This window comes from Gallus gallus, chromosome Z (assembly GCF_016699485.2).
Source record: "Gallus gallus isolate bGalGal1 chromosome Z, bGalGal1.mat.broiler.GRCg7b, whole genome shotgun sequence".
Taxonomy (NCBI): Eukaryota; Metazoa; Chordata; class Aves; order Galliformes; family Phasianidae; genus Gallus; species Gallus gallus.
Window position 1 is genome coordinate 9,320,695 of NC_052572.1, and position 16,196 is coordinate 9,336,890.

At 40.1% G+C, this 16,196-nt stretch overlaps 1 protein-coding gene across 1 annotated transcript in view; it reads left to right on the plus strand.

The window, feature by feature from the left end:
* Positions 1-16,196, plus strand: part of UNC13B (unc-13 homolog B) — a 209,332-nt gene that overhangs the window by 127,752 nt on the left and 65,384 nt on the right. Inside the window, exons 15-18 of the mRNA XM_046905963.1 lie at positions 109-183; positions 561-780; positions 8,946-9,173; positions 9,473-9,614. Coding sequence (XP_046761919.1) covers positions 109-183; positions 561-780; positions 8,946-9,173; positions 9,473-9,614 — 665 coding nt within the window. The remainder of the gene's footprint in view (positions 1-108; positions 184-560; positions 781-8,945; positions 9,174-9,472; positions 9,615-16,196) is intronic.

Genomic DNA, 16,196 nt, shown 5'->3' on the forward strand with positions numbered 1-16,196 from the left:
TGGCTTGGTATCTGGCATGACACGGTGTCCTTACTCACATCTCTGGGTATGTAGTACCACTGCATTTTTAAATATGGGCAATGAATAACAGACTTTGTTCCTCCATAGTCACTGGTTCAGTCCCGGAAAGCCGGAATTACCTCAGCAATGGCCACCAGAACATCTCTCAAAGATGAAGAGCTGGTAAGTGTCATTTGCTTACAGAAACCAAATGTAAAAAATAAACTTTAATGTGTCTTATATGTCCCTGTAAAATACAAACTTCTCAGCTATCTGCTGTGGGAGACAGCGTGTGAAACCTGCTTCATGCAAGGTATCTCTCATCCACGAACTGTAATTCATTTCTTCCATCTTACTCACTTTCTTCTAAATGGCTGGAGAAACATTTTTGCCAGGGGATTCTCTGCTAACACTTGGAAAAGTTTGATAGATTTGGCTACTTAAGATGTGTAGATTTATTGCACTTCTCATGCCTTTTCCCTAACACCTATGTAATAACCAGCAACAACAGGTTTAGTCACCTTCCTGGATGTTGGTTTCTGTGTGTTCTTGTCTTTCAGAAATCTCATGTCTATAAGAAGACCTTGCAAGCCTTAATTTACCCTATCTCTTGTACAACCCCACACAACTTTGAAGTATGGACAGCCACAACTCCTACCTACTGCTATGAATGTGAGGGGCTGTTGTGGGGTATTGCACGGCAGGGAATGCGCTGCGCTGAATGTGGAGTCAAGTGCCATGAGAAGTGCCAAGACTTGCTCAACGCTGACTGCTTACAGAGTGAGTAGTTGCTTTGTTGCTCCCTGTCCTGAGAGGTGCAGTGAAAAGTGGCTGTTCAAGAGTGTTACAAGAGCTTTTCTAAACATATATGTGATACCTCAGTGATCAGTGAAGATGCTTTTATTAAAATGACTGCATATTTTCTGTGAGTATGTCATTAGGCTAAGCCTGTCCCCATCGGCCTGTTGTTTATTTTTTGTTTGTTTTAACCTGCACAATGTTTAATCTCTGTTTATCAAGTCAGATGGATTGTTTCCTATCATATCCTGCACAGAAGATAGTCAGTGTGCTAGATGGGTAGGTTACTAAGATGGGTATCCTGACTTCTTCTGTTCTTCCTGCCCCAGTATCCCAGGCAGTTTGTTTGTTTAAGCCTTCAGCCTGTGATAATGTACATTTTAAACATTCCAGAGCACCAGTGAGTTCCTGCTTGGGGACTACCATCCATGAATTTAGGTAGGATTCTTCAAGTGCAGATTGGCAATGCATTTTGCCATTTGAATAGGAGTGCCTTGAAGCTCAGTCGCTTTAGAGACCTGGTACTGAATAAGGACACATGAAGAGTTAGATAATAAGTAATGCTTAAGTGTCTGGGCAGTATCTTATATTCCTACTTACATTTCTGCTTATCTTGATTTTCTACAGTGTTCCAAATTGAGCCCTCTTCAAAGAAGGCAAAGAACTATGATTTTGCAGAATAAATGAGTACCGACACAGACAATGGAGAAACTTAAAAGGATCTGACTTTTTTTTTAAACTGTCCATTTGGGCATCTGCATTGGTCAGATTATTTTTATTTGTTCTCAATTATATGTTCCTATTTGAGAGCAAGTTATCTATATGAATATATCCAGACATATCTTATGTATCTTGTGTATGTATAAGACATGATAAACTTCCACTGTGTTAGATCTTGAGTAGGGAGGTGGGGCTTCTTCTATTCACTTTCAGTTTTCTTGTCATCCCAATTTGATGGAAAAAGTCAAAAGGACTCAGAAAATTCTGTGAAGCAGAAACCAGCTTACTGCAGATCCATGTCAGCAGTTACAGGAATATAGAGTCATACCCTGGACCTGTTACTTGGGAAAGCCAAGTAACTAATATCCCAGCAAGGGATGCCAGTGAATGACAGGTCACCTGTTTTTTCTTATGGCTTATCCTGGCATCCTAAACAGAGTTGTTAATGCTTGTATTTTGGATGTGCGCTGAGTATTAAGTCGTCGTTAGGACAAGGACTATTTACTGTGTCTTATTTGTCAGACTTGGCTGATACTGGAGATACACCTGTGTTCCTCGGTTACTTAGCATTCCTACATTCCTCTCTGAGGGCTGCAGAAGTGATCTTCATAGTCTGTGACATTCAAACAATAGCATCATAGACACCTCATATTTGTTGTGATAACCTTGTGACTAGGGTCAGGGCTGCTAGATTTCACTTGGTTTGAGAGAATTCAGTTAAGCTATAACTCGTCTTTATGACACAATCTGATGTATAGTGCCAATTGGATTCACGATACTAAATGGTGAACTCCACTATTTGAGATGAAAAGCTGCTAATATGTGTACCTAGGCATAGTTCAGATGCACATCCTAGATATTACCATGTCATAATGAAGCTGTGATATCTCAGTGTGGAAAAATGCTATTGAGAGCAGAGGAAAGATGGAGTTTGCATCAGCAGCAGTAAGGAAACAGGCACAGAACTGTTCAGAGGAGAAGTAATGAAGTCAAAAACAATAGAAGGAGAACTGAATTTGAGAAATAGTTAATGACTAAGAGGAAATATACTTTTGCAGAGGGCAGCTGTGGCAATTATGTTCAAGAAGGACTTCAGAGTGGGACAGATACTGGCTGAAGTTCAAATGTAAAGGAGAAAATGTGTGAAAGCATTTTGAGATAGGATGGTATGAATTTGCTTGTTAATCTTTCCAAAGAGGGGCTTGGCAGCACAGGGCAGGAGGAAGATAAAGATTATACTGTTTCAGGAAATGAAGAACAGCCATAAGGGGTACGTCCTGAAATCATCTTTCTAAAGGGATACGATGGACCCCAAGACAGAGGCGTTAAACATGCAGTGTAGAGCTCCTATGATTCTGCTTTATTTTTCAACTTAATGACTTTCTGAGCAGTAGATGCTGTGCTTAATGGCTGGCAGTGATGGTTGTGAATTTGTTTAATCCTTGCCTGAACTTATTTATGCCTGAACTATGGTAGGGAAGAGGGAGATAAAAAGCAGAGAGGATGATAGTCTGTTTAAGCTTACTGTTTACAAAATAAAGAATGGAATAAAATTGCTTTAAGACAATTAAGGGTGGAAGATAGGAGACTTCAGTTATGAGAATGGGGAGACTCTGGAACAGCCTCAAGAATAACCATGGGAGCAGCTTATCTAATCTCTGGTTGGAGTTAAATACCTTTGTGCAACAGGCTCTGGTATGTGATGATGACATGAGTCTGTGTACTCTCCAGTAGGACAGAAGTAACAGCTGGAACCAGCTCCACTTTTCAGATACAGCAAAGTATTTAATAAGATCTTTATTTTATTATTCATAAGATTGCAAATATTTGCTTTGCACTTGTTCTTTAAAAATGTAAACATCAGATACTCCAGCATGGAGAGCGTACTGGGCTCAAAACTGGTGAAGCACACAGAGAGGTAAAACAAAAACCAACAACAAATGAAACAAAACCAAACACACTAAACTTCACATGCTGAGATATCTGAAAACTGTCCAGCATTGGAACAGGGGAGATACAGACTGTCAACCAGGGCTACGGGGCTACCAGTGTGGGTGTAGAGGCTGTTGTTAGCCAAGGTGGAGACATCATGGAAGTTGAAGATGTCAGCTGCATAGTTACAAGGCAGAGGAATGGTAGTGTGGGAAATTAAGAAGTACTGGGGCTGATATGTGGACGTACAGCTGGGCTGAGAAAACAAATATTATTAATACTAGAAGCCCATTATAAGGCTTTTTCAGGAAACTGTGATATTTGTTTTGACATGGTCATGCTAAAATTCCTCTCCCTAGAACCCACAAGCCCAGAATAAAATGGAAAATTTATCTGTTTTTTTTTGTTTGTTTGTTTGTTTTTTTTTGAGTTTGAAGAACATAGACTGTGGGGCCGAAGCAATAGCTTAGAAATTCATTGAGTCTGAGACTGAAGTTTCTCATACATCGAACTCAGGAGGGTTTCCTTCCTAAAAAAGTTTTACTACCACTGGTGCTTTGTTGTTGTTGTTGTATTTGTTTTTGGCAATAAAAACAAAACAAACAAACAAAACCAACAAAAAGTCTATGTTGTCAGGATGTATTTTCCCTTAACCCTATATAAGGCTTTCACAAAACGTGCTGGAGGAGTAAAATGAATTTCCAGGCTGGTAGCAAGTACAATTCTGTTGGTTATGGCTTGATGCTGTGGGTTATATCTTCGTTTGACTCTTGTCAAGTCTTCCAGAAAATGTTGTGTTGAAGTAAAATGAATTTTCAGACTGGTCACAAATATGAATCCATTGTCTATTCTGGATAGATGCCTGGGTCTTCAGAGTCAGGATGTGACGTTTATCAATCTTCTGTGCCTCAGTGCTTTTCCCTGGGAAATAAATGGATCCCTTTCCCCGCGTCTATGAGAATTAAGTTAGGTTATTTCTCCTAAGGCTTTTTTCTTTCCATCTATATTTTAAGGGACTGAGTATCTGATGCCATCAACAAATGTGTGGGTCTGTTGTGACAGAATACTCAAATTCAGCACAGTTTTGCTGCAGTTTGAAACAAAATCCATTTTTTTGAAAGTGGGTGCTGTTTCTCTATTGAAACTAATTTGCTCATCGTGTTTTTAGGAATGCCTCGAAACCTTTGTTGTCTGGGAGGCAATTAAGAATGTTTTTAAAGTGCACTTCCTGCTCCTGGCAGCATCTCATGCACTACACCCAAAAGAAAGGAGGGGTGTAAATCTTTCATCTAAATTTTATTTAAGAACAAAAAAGCAAAAAACAGCAACTTTTGGACTCCCAGCTTTTAGGATTCAGCACTTGTTAGTTTTGTTTCAAGTACTGTGTGGTGGGACGTGCCTTGCAGTTCAGTTCAGCAAGACTGTTCCCTGAAATGACAGTGTTTGAAATGCAGTAAGCTGGAATTACCTGTGCCACGTGTACTGCAGCCATCGGGTTTATGCCACTACTGGCACCAAGTTGTTACTCTAAGAGGATTAAAAATCTAAATTTCTCTGCAGTGGGTACTGTGAAGGCATTGTGCTGTTGATGGGGAACTTACCTTTTCGTTATGATAAATGCTTGTTCTAGATGTGCTCTTTTTTATCCTTCGCCTATTCTTGGAGGTACTTGAGATCTATGTTGAATGGGTACACTTCTTTTCTTACTTGACTGGAATTAAATGGAGGGATTTAAAATTCTTAGTGCATGTAAAGCTTTTGAAAAAAAAAGGGGGCTTTTATCTTGCCCTGGGCACCAGAATGCTGCTAGCTGAAATTCAACCATTTGGGAAATGTTAATATCAAATGAAGAGGATGATAGATGTGTAGGAAGCCAAGAAATAGGTTTTGAGAAGTAGGCAGAATTATGAAAAAGGTGGAAAGGAGGGACATTATACTAGCATGTTGCTGACAAAAAAGAAGCATAGTTTTGTGCTAGTGTTTGAAAAGCTTCTGCAAATGTATGTATTGTTTTCCTATAGAGTTGCTAGTGTAAGTCCTCAGTCAATTACAGTTAAACCTGAGAAAACAATTTGCCCTAGGACATCAGAACCTTGTTCTTTGGAGATCTTGAAAATGAGGAATCGAGATCTCAAACTTCAGACTACTTTTGAATGTAAAATCCTTTTTGTGAGTATGACTAGCCATAAGAGTGCTTTTTTTTGTGTCCTAGCATCCTAGCATGACAGATGTGGAGAACTTCACATATGAGGGCTGCAGTACTGAATGCCCCACTTGGTTCTGGTTTGGCTCCCGGGGCTGTGGTTCACTGATGGAGTTGCTTAGAGCTTTTTAACTCAGAACTGGAAGCCTGGCGTGTTTGTTGGTTTTTGGATGAGAAACTTCTGTGTTACCCTCTGAACAGATTGCATTCCAGAGCCTGGCTCTGTGAGTGGACTGTCAGTGAGAGCGAGAAGTCGCTCTTGTGATAATCATCTTGGCTTCTGTCTTGAATTGACGATTTGACACCATGGTGATGAATGCTTGTTTGCTTCCAGAATGCTATGCAGGAAAATATTTGCACAGAAGGAGGAAGGATACCTTTATTTGAAACTTGAATATCTATTTTAAGTTTCAGGAATATATAATTTCTAAGCATTATCCACCTACTGAACAGCTGTCTTCTATCCTGCCAGTTTCTTGACTTTTTCCTGTTAAAGCATAAGATAACAGCACTGGCAGTTTACTAGTAGCTGTATCAATACCAGTCCCAATATAGTCTTATTTGCTTTCTGTTTCCAGTTATAAATCGACTCGTGATTCATTCCTAGGGAGGAAGAGATAAGGAAAGCCCAGTGCCATTTATATGACATTGTGCACGTCTATACATGGTATTTATATCGTCCCTTGCCTTTTTATTGCCACTTACAGAACTGCTTTAAAAGTTAAGCCACTGGCAAAACCTTTTTTTGCAGCTGAATGAATACATACAATCCAAGCTGAGCAGCAGGGAAAACACCTTTTGCCTTCCAATATAGTGATGTGCATTGAGTTTGTATGTGCCATGGTGCTCTAAGAAAAAATTCTCCCCATCCATTTCCAGCCAAGTAAGAATGGGGTGCTTGCATTAAGGCGACAATGCAGACCAGTGCCACTCCTAAACTGGTAATTTCTGGTCCCATCTCTGTGACAGACAGTGAAGCATTGATACTTGCAAGCTACCTGGCTAATAATTTCTTAAGAAAATGTTTCTGAAATAGAGCACTCCACTAATGCATGACTGAAGTTCTTAATGTTTAATTTGATTCTCAATTTCCATAAAATCAGAAAGGGCAGGACAGGATTTCTTCAGCTCATTACAGATTTCAGAATTCCAGGTAGGTAGGACAACTTACTCAGTTTGGCCTCTCATGGTTTCTGTAGCTCTTCATATCCTGTGTCAAGTCCACCTCCCTCCCCAGAAGACCTACTTCTGTTAAAGATGAATAGCATTTCTTATCTGAAGTTCAAAGTATAGCCTCTGGTATCATTTCAATTCTGTATTCCTTTAATAAATGTTGGGTCTACAGCTGGATGATTGTCTGATACAAGACGTCAATTTGGGTGATGGTAGTTCTTGTCTGGTGAGTGGGGACAGCAGGGACTGTGTAATTAATTCCAGTATTTTGATTTCATTTCATCTTAAGCCAACAATAGAAAACTCTGGGGATTTTTCTCAGATACATTCTATTGTACTAAATGAAATACTGAACATCGAGCCTCTGGCAAGTAAAATGAAAAAATAATTATCAGGTAATGCAAACTTTATGGCTTTTATTTTTCACTCAAATCTTGAATAGTGTGCCTTGTTGTGCAGTGTCCTTAATGAACTTCTGAAACTTCAGTGGTTGCAGTCTGTTCCAGGCTGTGTTTTTATTCTTTTCCATTGGGATGATCGAAGTTATAATTGAGTTTTTTGTTTCTTCATTGAAGTGAATTTAGTAACGGTAGAAGATGTTAGATTGAAGGCCCTAGAAATGGATATCTTTAGGCAGCGTTTGTCACTAGGCACCTGATTGAGCCTGCTAACAAGGTTCCTCTTATGTTGTACTGCTGGGGGTCCTTTATGAGTGTGCATTTACAGAACCTGGCTCTCTTTGGGCACTAACTGCTGAAACTCCAGCGCATGCAAAATAATACTAACTTTTGGTAAGCTCTCCCAGGTAACACATTTGTCCACTTATTTTAAAGGAAAACAGATTTTAGTTTCTTCATAATAGATAGCTGCAGCTTTTGCACAGACTCGCGTTTGCTTTAGTACATATTTTTAAGGTAATTCCATATTTGGTTAACACCTGGATCAAGATTGTTTTTCTAAAACAAAGTTTAGGTTATCCCAGAAAAATCAAGCATGCAAAACTAATGAATATACTAATACATTTGGAAGTGTTCAAAGAACTTCGGTGGTTTATCCATATCTGATTTAAGGTCATAACTTGAAATTGCTTAAATGCAATTTCTACTGCGTGTAGAGAGGTTGTATGTAGTCTTGGTTCCTCCATTTCATTTCACACACTGGTTTGTCTGCTCTGTTAGTTCATGCCAGTGCCTGGATTAACATATGACAACAGTCTATGGCTGAGTTCTAACAGAAGGTGTCAAAACTGAATGGGAAATTGACAGTAAGAACATTCTTATCTCATAATTATATGAACTTTTAAACTTTAAGGGAGCAGAGGCCTCTGTTTTCCAGTTAATATCCACGTAGTACAGACCCCTGCTCCTGGCTCTTGTGTTTCTAGCTGCTAGATTCTGTACTTGCGCCCCATACTTATGATGGCCCAAAGCTTTAGCTGTTGAGTTTGCTACTTTATAGGTGTTTGGATTAGGTATTCCAACTACAATGTGGGTTATCTCCTTACAAATGAATTAAACTAAAATAGAAGGGGATCCAGAGAAGCACTTTGAATGCCTCCAGCTTGATGTTTGTTCCAAGTAGAAGAACAGACCGTACACTGTGCAGTGACTTTGTGCTGAATGGGAAGCCATGCAGAGCACATCAGTCGGAAGTGGTAACTCTCATGGCCCATCTGAACTTTTTCTCTTTCTTGCTACTGAGGTGCAGCCTTCAGACAAGCTTACAGATGCTATTTGTAGTGAAGGATCAAATTCACCCTATTACCACCTTCCCAAGCAGGAATCCATTTATTCAAAGCAAGGTGGTGAGAAGTGGGGACATGCTGACGTCTGCTGTTATGGTTAGAGCTTTGCTTCTGGGTCTTTCTCAGCTGCAAAGGTGTAGAACTCAAGCCTGTTGTGAGGAGAGCAACATAGACCCAGTCTAGGCACCCTCCTTCCAGTACCTCCACCCAGCTCCAACTGGTTCAGATTTTCTTTTGTATATGTTAAAACAGGGGGGCTGACCATAAATGCCAGTAGCAAGAAGCATCATGTGAAGTAAATCGTGGCTTTGATCCTGTCATCCCTTTTCACCAATGATGCATAACTTTCTGTGTTTGCATGTTTCTGATGCGCAGGAGCAGCAGAGAAGAGCTCAAAGCATGGAGCTGAGGATCGAACCCAGAATTTCATCATGGCCATGAAGGATCGCATGAAAATCCGTGAGCGGAACAAGCCAGAGATCTTTGACTTGATCAGAGATGTGTTCTGTGAGAGCAAATTGACACATGCTCAGCAAATGAAGACAGTGAAGCAAAGTGTGCTCGATGGCACCTCAAAATGGTCAGCAAAGATCACGATCACAGGTGAGTGGAAGGAGGCACAGGTTCAGTTGGTCTTATTTGAGTGCCTAAGACAGAGTTGGTCTGAAGCTAGAGAGAACAGGATTCTGTGAACTGTATCTCTTTCTGCTCAGGTAGCAAATGGACACAGGTACTCCTACCCCAGACATTGTAATGCACTGTGAGCTGAGGCTCATCAGAAAAGCTCTCATGAGTGTTGTTTTTGTATTTTCTGGACATTCTGAGCTTCTTGCTTCTTCATGTGGTGTATGGACACTTTGTGTTATTGGAGGGTGTTGATAACCCTTCTCTTTTCCTTCCAGTGGTGTGTGCTCAGGGTCTACAGGCCAAAGACAAGACTGGTTCCAGCGATCCGTATGTAACTGTTCAAGTGGGTAAAACAAAGAAGAGGACAAAAACAATTTTTGGGAATTTGAATCCTGTGTGGGAAGAGAAGTTTTATTTGTAAGTACTCTCACCCCCTTTTTTGCCTGTTTGTATGATCTATGGTCTGTGCTTTCCCACACTGCCTGTAACATACGAGGGTTTAATTTCTGCTTGGTGTTATGTACATCTTCGAAGAGTTGATGTCTGTACCAATATGCGTAGTGCACAGACGTCTACCTCATCTTTCTTACTTTTGTATATATAAATTGACTGGTCTGGGAGCCTTTTTGTATTGACGTTTCCAGAGAGAGCTAAAGAAAGGAAAATCTTTAACTTGGTAGCTTGTGTTCCTGGATAATGGATTTACTTTCAAAATTATTTAGAAGATGAAAGACTGAAGTTTGTATAAAAGGCTAAGCACTTTCTGTGACCTACTGCTGTAACCTACTTCTGTTGTACGACCGACAGAGGATAAAGAAAGTTGTTTGTCACTTGTCTGTGACACTAGCAGTTTCTCTCTTTACTTTTGGAAAATCAATGTTATAGTAACTCGAGGGATTATCTACTTTCAAGATGAGCAACATATCCACATCTGAATTGAAAAGAAAGGCTAGAGGCACGATTTTTATGTTTCAAATGTGGTTTAAAATCTGAAGAGTATTTTTCCATCCTACTTTTATTGAATAAGTAAACAGTACTTTCAATTTATCATTGAATGCATGATAACACCAAACGGAGACCTAAAATCTAGCAAGTAAGTAATTTCTGCAGATTCTGGGTAATCTCTTTCAGCCCCAAACATGTTTATTTTCTTTAACATGTAAGCATTTTTTTTTATACCCTCCGTCTCTTTGTTTTTCTTCTTTCTTTTCCTGAAACTGCATGAGGGGAGCTCTCTGCACTGAAATATGCTTTAGAATCAAGCTTCTGTCAACCCAGCTTTATCTTTACCATGCACAGTCCAAACAAAATTATTTTTAAAGTAGTTCATTAACGTCAGAAAAATCTCATCTCTATTTCGAGCAAGCAAGCCTTTCATTTTATCCCTACTTTAATCCAAGGTGACATTACTGCTCAGAATGTAGACAAGTATACTTAGGTGCCATTTGGTTAAGTCTAGTCACAATAGCAGTAAGTCTGTGTGGGATCCTTAAGGACCTTGATTTACCATGCCAAGTAGTTACCATGGTGTTTGAAGTGTGTTCCCTTCTAATTTTAGGAGCTTCAACAAATACTGTGTTTAAAGATAGACAGTGCAACGTGATAAATGTCACAGTTTTAACAGTGCCACTGTTTAGATTTTATCACTGTATCTGTGATTCAGCAGATAATATGCTATTGGGCATTAGAGTTGGTGCTAGTTTATGTCTTGCCTATGTCTAGGTGGTTGTTTTAATAGCAGAAGGAGGTGAAGGAAATGATTACTGTAACAAGATCTATTGCAGGAGTCTTTTAAGTACTGGCATCCACGTGTTGCTTTATTGGTAGACGTCAAAGCTCACCATATGCTGTATGCAGCACCGGTCTTTTACATGCACATCTTTCTTTTTCTTTCTTTCCTTCTTTCTTTCTTTCTTTTTTTTTTTTCATTTATGGATCTTTTTTCATCTTACAGCTCTTAAAATTGCTGAAATCTTCTCTCCTTCATAATCAAATGGAAACGTAAATCAACATATGCAGGCCAAAAATACCCATTACATGCCAAGCTTTTTTAGAAGAGATAGTCAAGATAATCCAAAGATCCTCAGTTTTGAGTGTTGAGGGTGTGTATGTTGTTTTTTTACAATGACGTTGACTTGATACAGTGGGAGAAAGGCGTCCTGGTAGGTATTAAAAGCCTACCTTAAACATACGAAAAGTTTGGTGTTCAAAACACTTCAATATTTCAGTTACTGCAAGATGCACAGGTAGAGAGCAGTCAGGTCAGTAGGTAAAGTATGGGTTGGTTATTGCTGTTTATTTTGTTCAGCTTGTTGGACAGACTTGTTTGCAGCTGATGTCCATTAGATGCCCAGTGTCTGTTATGCAGTCACAATTCTGGCATCTTTTCAAAGGTTGGCTGTAGAGTTGGAAACCCACATGTATCAGTTGTCATAGTGTTGTTTATGTAATCTGTGATACAAACTGAGGCAGACTGTGCAGCTGAATAATACCATAATTTCTGCTGACCCTACAAAATTTACTAAAAGCAGTTTAAATATATATATATATATATATATATATATATGTTATTTTTTAATTAAGGCTGTAGTGACCTATTTGAAATAGTTTCTTTGTGCTTATCTACAGTGATGGATGTAAAAGTATATTAACTTAAATACATCTCCTTAAATATGACTTTGTTTTCCATATATTTTCATGGGAAACAAAACTCTGGTAGGGTTGACCCAATTTGGAAGTCCTGATTTAGAACTGTATTTTAGAAAGGGCAAGGTTGAAAAAAAAGACTCTAGGTTTTCATTATAAGCACTATTTAGGTCATTACTAGCCTGTGTCCCTATGGGCATCTGCTTAGATTAATGACTGGTTCTTGGAACATATTCATCACTAAGCAAGGAATATGCAGGTCTTTTTTCTTTCTGAATATTACCTTTTCGTATATTTTCATCCTTGCTTTAGGAAACATGTTATAAAGAATTTGTTACATCTTTCATTGGAATTTGAAGACCTATAAAAATGTAAGGAGGTGTTCTTTTTGCTCAGTTCAAAGTTTTGCAGGCAAGCTGCAAAGACTGCATAAATGGTGCTTGGAGGATGAAGCTTGATAGGTAACTTCAGCTGTTGCTGCAATGCAAAAAAAAAAAAAGATGTTCTGTCAGCACACACTAATGAATTGTGCTTCTCTTGATTTTACATTCCACTCCTATAATCCAGACTCCTTTTCTTATGGCTATATTGAGTAAGCTAAAAGGTAGCCTCCTTCTTTTGCTGCATAGACCTGGCTTCTGTGCCCTGAGCTTTCTTCCTTTGCCCTTAACTCTGGACAGCATGTGTCCTACCTGCAGCTTGTGCTGAGTTACCTGCGTTGTTTGGCACTGGAAAGCCAGATGTCTGCAGACTTTCCAGGAATGACAGTTGGTTTGGGTTTCTCTTCTCCATCTAGCTCTAATTTTTCACTAAGAGTGTCAAAATGAAGAAGCATTGAAAAGAAATCTGCAGAGCACTCGTTTCCCTAGGAAACAGCCCGGTAATATGAGAGGGAAGATATTTTTGCAGTATTTAATGCAATTAAGACAAGACTTCGGTTCTCCATTTAGACATAATTTAGACTATCAGTGGAAAGTACAGAATTTCTGTTTTTTTTTTGTTTTGTTTTTTTGTTTTTTTTTTTGGTGAAGACTGAATCTGAGCATCCTTTTGAACAAATTGCCATAGCAGACAGTGTTTAGGAGAATGAACTCTTGACAACAGGACAGAGTTCTGTTCTAAAAAAGAGAGCTTTGCACTCAGCTGGAGGTTGGTAGTCCGTATCAGTTTTTCTCAGGAAACATCCGAGTCTTGACTATGAGCACTAGTAGTTGGTGGATTCAAACAGTACTTCGCTGTGTTTCTTGGCTTAGGCTCAAAATGACTCACTCATTTTAAAGTAATATCTCCCTGAAGTTGTATTGTCTGAATATATCTGTTCTCAAGGCGTTTAGGGTGGGTGTGAAATCACTGCCTTAAACAGATTGCATTGTCAGTGGGCAGTTTGCAAGAGGCACGTTTATTCTCTCACTGCAGAAGACTAACTGATTTGAGGGAAATGCAGAACCTCCTGCCAGCAAATGACCAATATTTTACTAGGACATGCAGAGCCACAGATGATAAACATTTGTATTAATCCTTTGGGAATGGTGCTTTTGCATAGCTAGACACTGTGCTGTCACCCAAAGCGTTCTATTTGGTTGCTCAATTTTCCTTTCAGCTGCTGAGTCTGTTATCAAGCCCAGCATCTTTGAGTAGTCACTGCTGTTATGCGATACTGTTCCAGAGTTGCTTTTCAGACTTCACCTTTGGAGACCACTGCATTTATAAGTGTCACTGTAACTCTGCATCCTGAGACTCCTCTGTTCATTGCGTGGTAGGGGCAAGCAGACCGTTTGATGAAATCCTGCTTGTGTCCCCGCTCAGTAACTGATGAGAGACTTAGATTTGAATGTAGAGCTGATGCCTTATGGCAAGCATTTTGGGGGAAGCTGTGTTAATATAGCTAAGGATGTAATGCTCAGAATCACTTTATCTGCTCTTTGTAGTTAGGAGGACTGTGCAATTAATTTGTGCAGTCAGTGTCATAGCGCTGGGTAACAGCAAAATGACTGTACTTGTTCCCCTAAGAAATGAGCTTCATGCTAGTAAGAACACAAAATTCATGTCTTTGTTCTTAGACAGCAACAGCTGGATCTCAGCAGCCTATTCTTGTGCTATCATGCTGAACTATAAACTGTTAAGGATTTTAGCATTGTTCTCTGACAGCTCTGATTTTGCTTTCAGTTTATTCTCTGCTGTCTTTTTTTTCCTCCTAATAGAGGAGTCTTGGCATTATTTAAAAATTAACGTGTTCTGTGAAGTTTTCTGCCTTCTGTTTCCATTGATGCTGGCCTCTGCAGAGCAGCCGGTTGGACACTGCCATTTTAAGGCATTTCCATCTGATGTGCACATAAATCTTCCTGCCTTTTCAACCACACCAATTCTATTAGATTTTCCTAGAAACAGAGTGCTTTGAGTTGGAAAGGCCCTTAAAGCCCATCCAGACTCAACTGCTGCCGTGGGCTTGTTACCCCCCACCAGCTCAGGCTGGCCAGGGCCCCATCCAACCCAGCCTTGAGCACCTCCAGGGATGGGGCACCACAGCTGCTCTGGAAAGTCTGTGCCAGGACCTCACTGCCCTCAAAATGAAAAATTGCCTCCTGAAGTCTAGTATAAATCTCCCCTTTTTTAGCTTAAAACCACTGCTCCATGTCCTGTTACTACCCTAAGTTCAGGGATTGAAGGTTTAGATTAGATTTCAGGGGGAAGTTCATTACCAAGGGAGTGGTGAGGTGCTGGAACAGGCTGCCCAGAGAGGCTCCATCCCTGCAGGTGTTCAAGACCAGGCTGGATAGTGCCCTGGGCAGCCTGGTCTAGTACCAGATCTGAAGATTGGTGGCCCTGCCTGTGGCTGGGGGATTGGAACTTGAGGATCCTTGAGGTCCCTTCCAATCCAAGCCATTCTGTGATTCTACTCTCCCTGATAGAGTCCCCCTCCAGCCTTCCTGTAGGCCTCCTCTAGGTTCAGGATGACTGTTCTGAGGTCCTGCACCTTCTGCGCCTGTTGTTGCAACTCTTTATTGGGCTTTCTCATGCTGATTCCAGTAGCTACTTTTGGTTTTCTAAAAAATGATTTTGCTTTTTTTGGAGCTTTGCTCCTCAGAAGGTAAAATAATTGCAGATCCTAAACTCTTGCTGTCCTATTCTTCTGTCCTGTGCATTTTCCCACCTCCTGCACTTTCATCACTGCTCCTTCAAGCTGCTGTGCACTTTCTGTCTGTTTCTGCCTTTGCACAAAGTGTCCCCTGCACCAGAGATGGAACTCTGCAGTCCCTTCCTGAGTGCTGCATCTGTAACTATGCAAAAGGGAACCTGCTCATAGAACATGGCTGTATAAATATTCATCAGACTCCTTGAATCATAAATATTTTTTTTCTAATTTCAAGGCACAGCAAAACTACTTAAATCTGGGCTTGACTTGACCTACTTTTAAATCTGCAAAATTCTGTGGTTACCTCTGCTCCCTCGCTTCAGTTATTTGTTTTTGTGATGCCTGCTTCTTGCTTTCTGTCTACATTAGCCTGTCAGCTCTACAAAGTGGCAGCAGTCTTCCTCTCTATGAGATGCCAAGCACACAGCAGTCATGATTACACTGGGGCCTCTGGGCTCTGCTGTTCTTCAGGCCAAGGATATGAGAAAACATCATAATTTAATGTCTTTATGTGAAATGGATGTGTTGAATGATAGAACTGTGTTGGCTATCCACCTCATGCATCCATGCAATGTGTTTTAGAGATAGACAGGCTACGTCTAGTGGCAGTGTTAGTGAAATGAAACTGAGGGCTGGGGGTGTCCTGCATATTAACATGTTGATAACTGACTTGAGAAATAGTTTGGGAAGAAATGTCCATGAGGATGTAGCATAAACGGGCCTTTTGGAAACCCTTGTGGGTGTTTATCAGCCTCTCTTTCTCCAGTGAAGATTCACCATCCTGAGCTAATGGTGTCAGAATGTTACAGGTTTTCATTTCGGCATTCCCCTTTCTCTAAGCTTATTATCTTTTTTGTGGGTTACATAAAACTGGACGCAGTTTGCTTCACAAACTGTCATTGTTTTTCACTGATGTCGTGGTTTCAGGAAGCTTACAGCTTCATTTTCCTTTTGCGTTCCTGTAGTCTGGAGGTTGAGTGAGAGTCCTGCAAATACTAGCACAAGGAACCAACAAATTCAGCACAAATATCATTGTTTTATTCCATCTTAGAGTGTGAATTACTGGCTTGAAAATGTTGTTAGCATCATTTTTGGAAACTTATCTTTCTTTCTTCCTACGTTTTGGAGGTCAAAGAGAAGTATGCCATCCTGTCCCAGACCCCTGATGTCTTTTGAGCCAGTTTGGGCCAACCTTTAAAGGCAGACATAGCTCTCAAAGC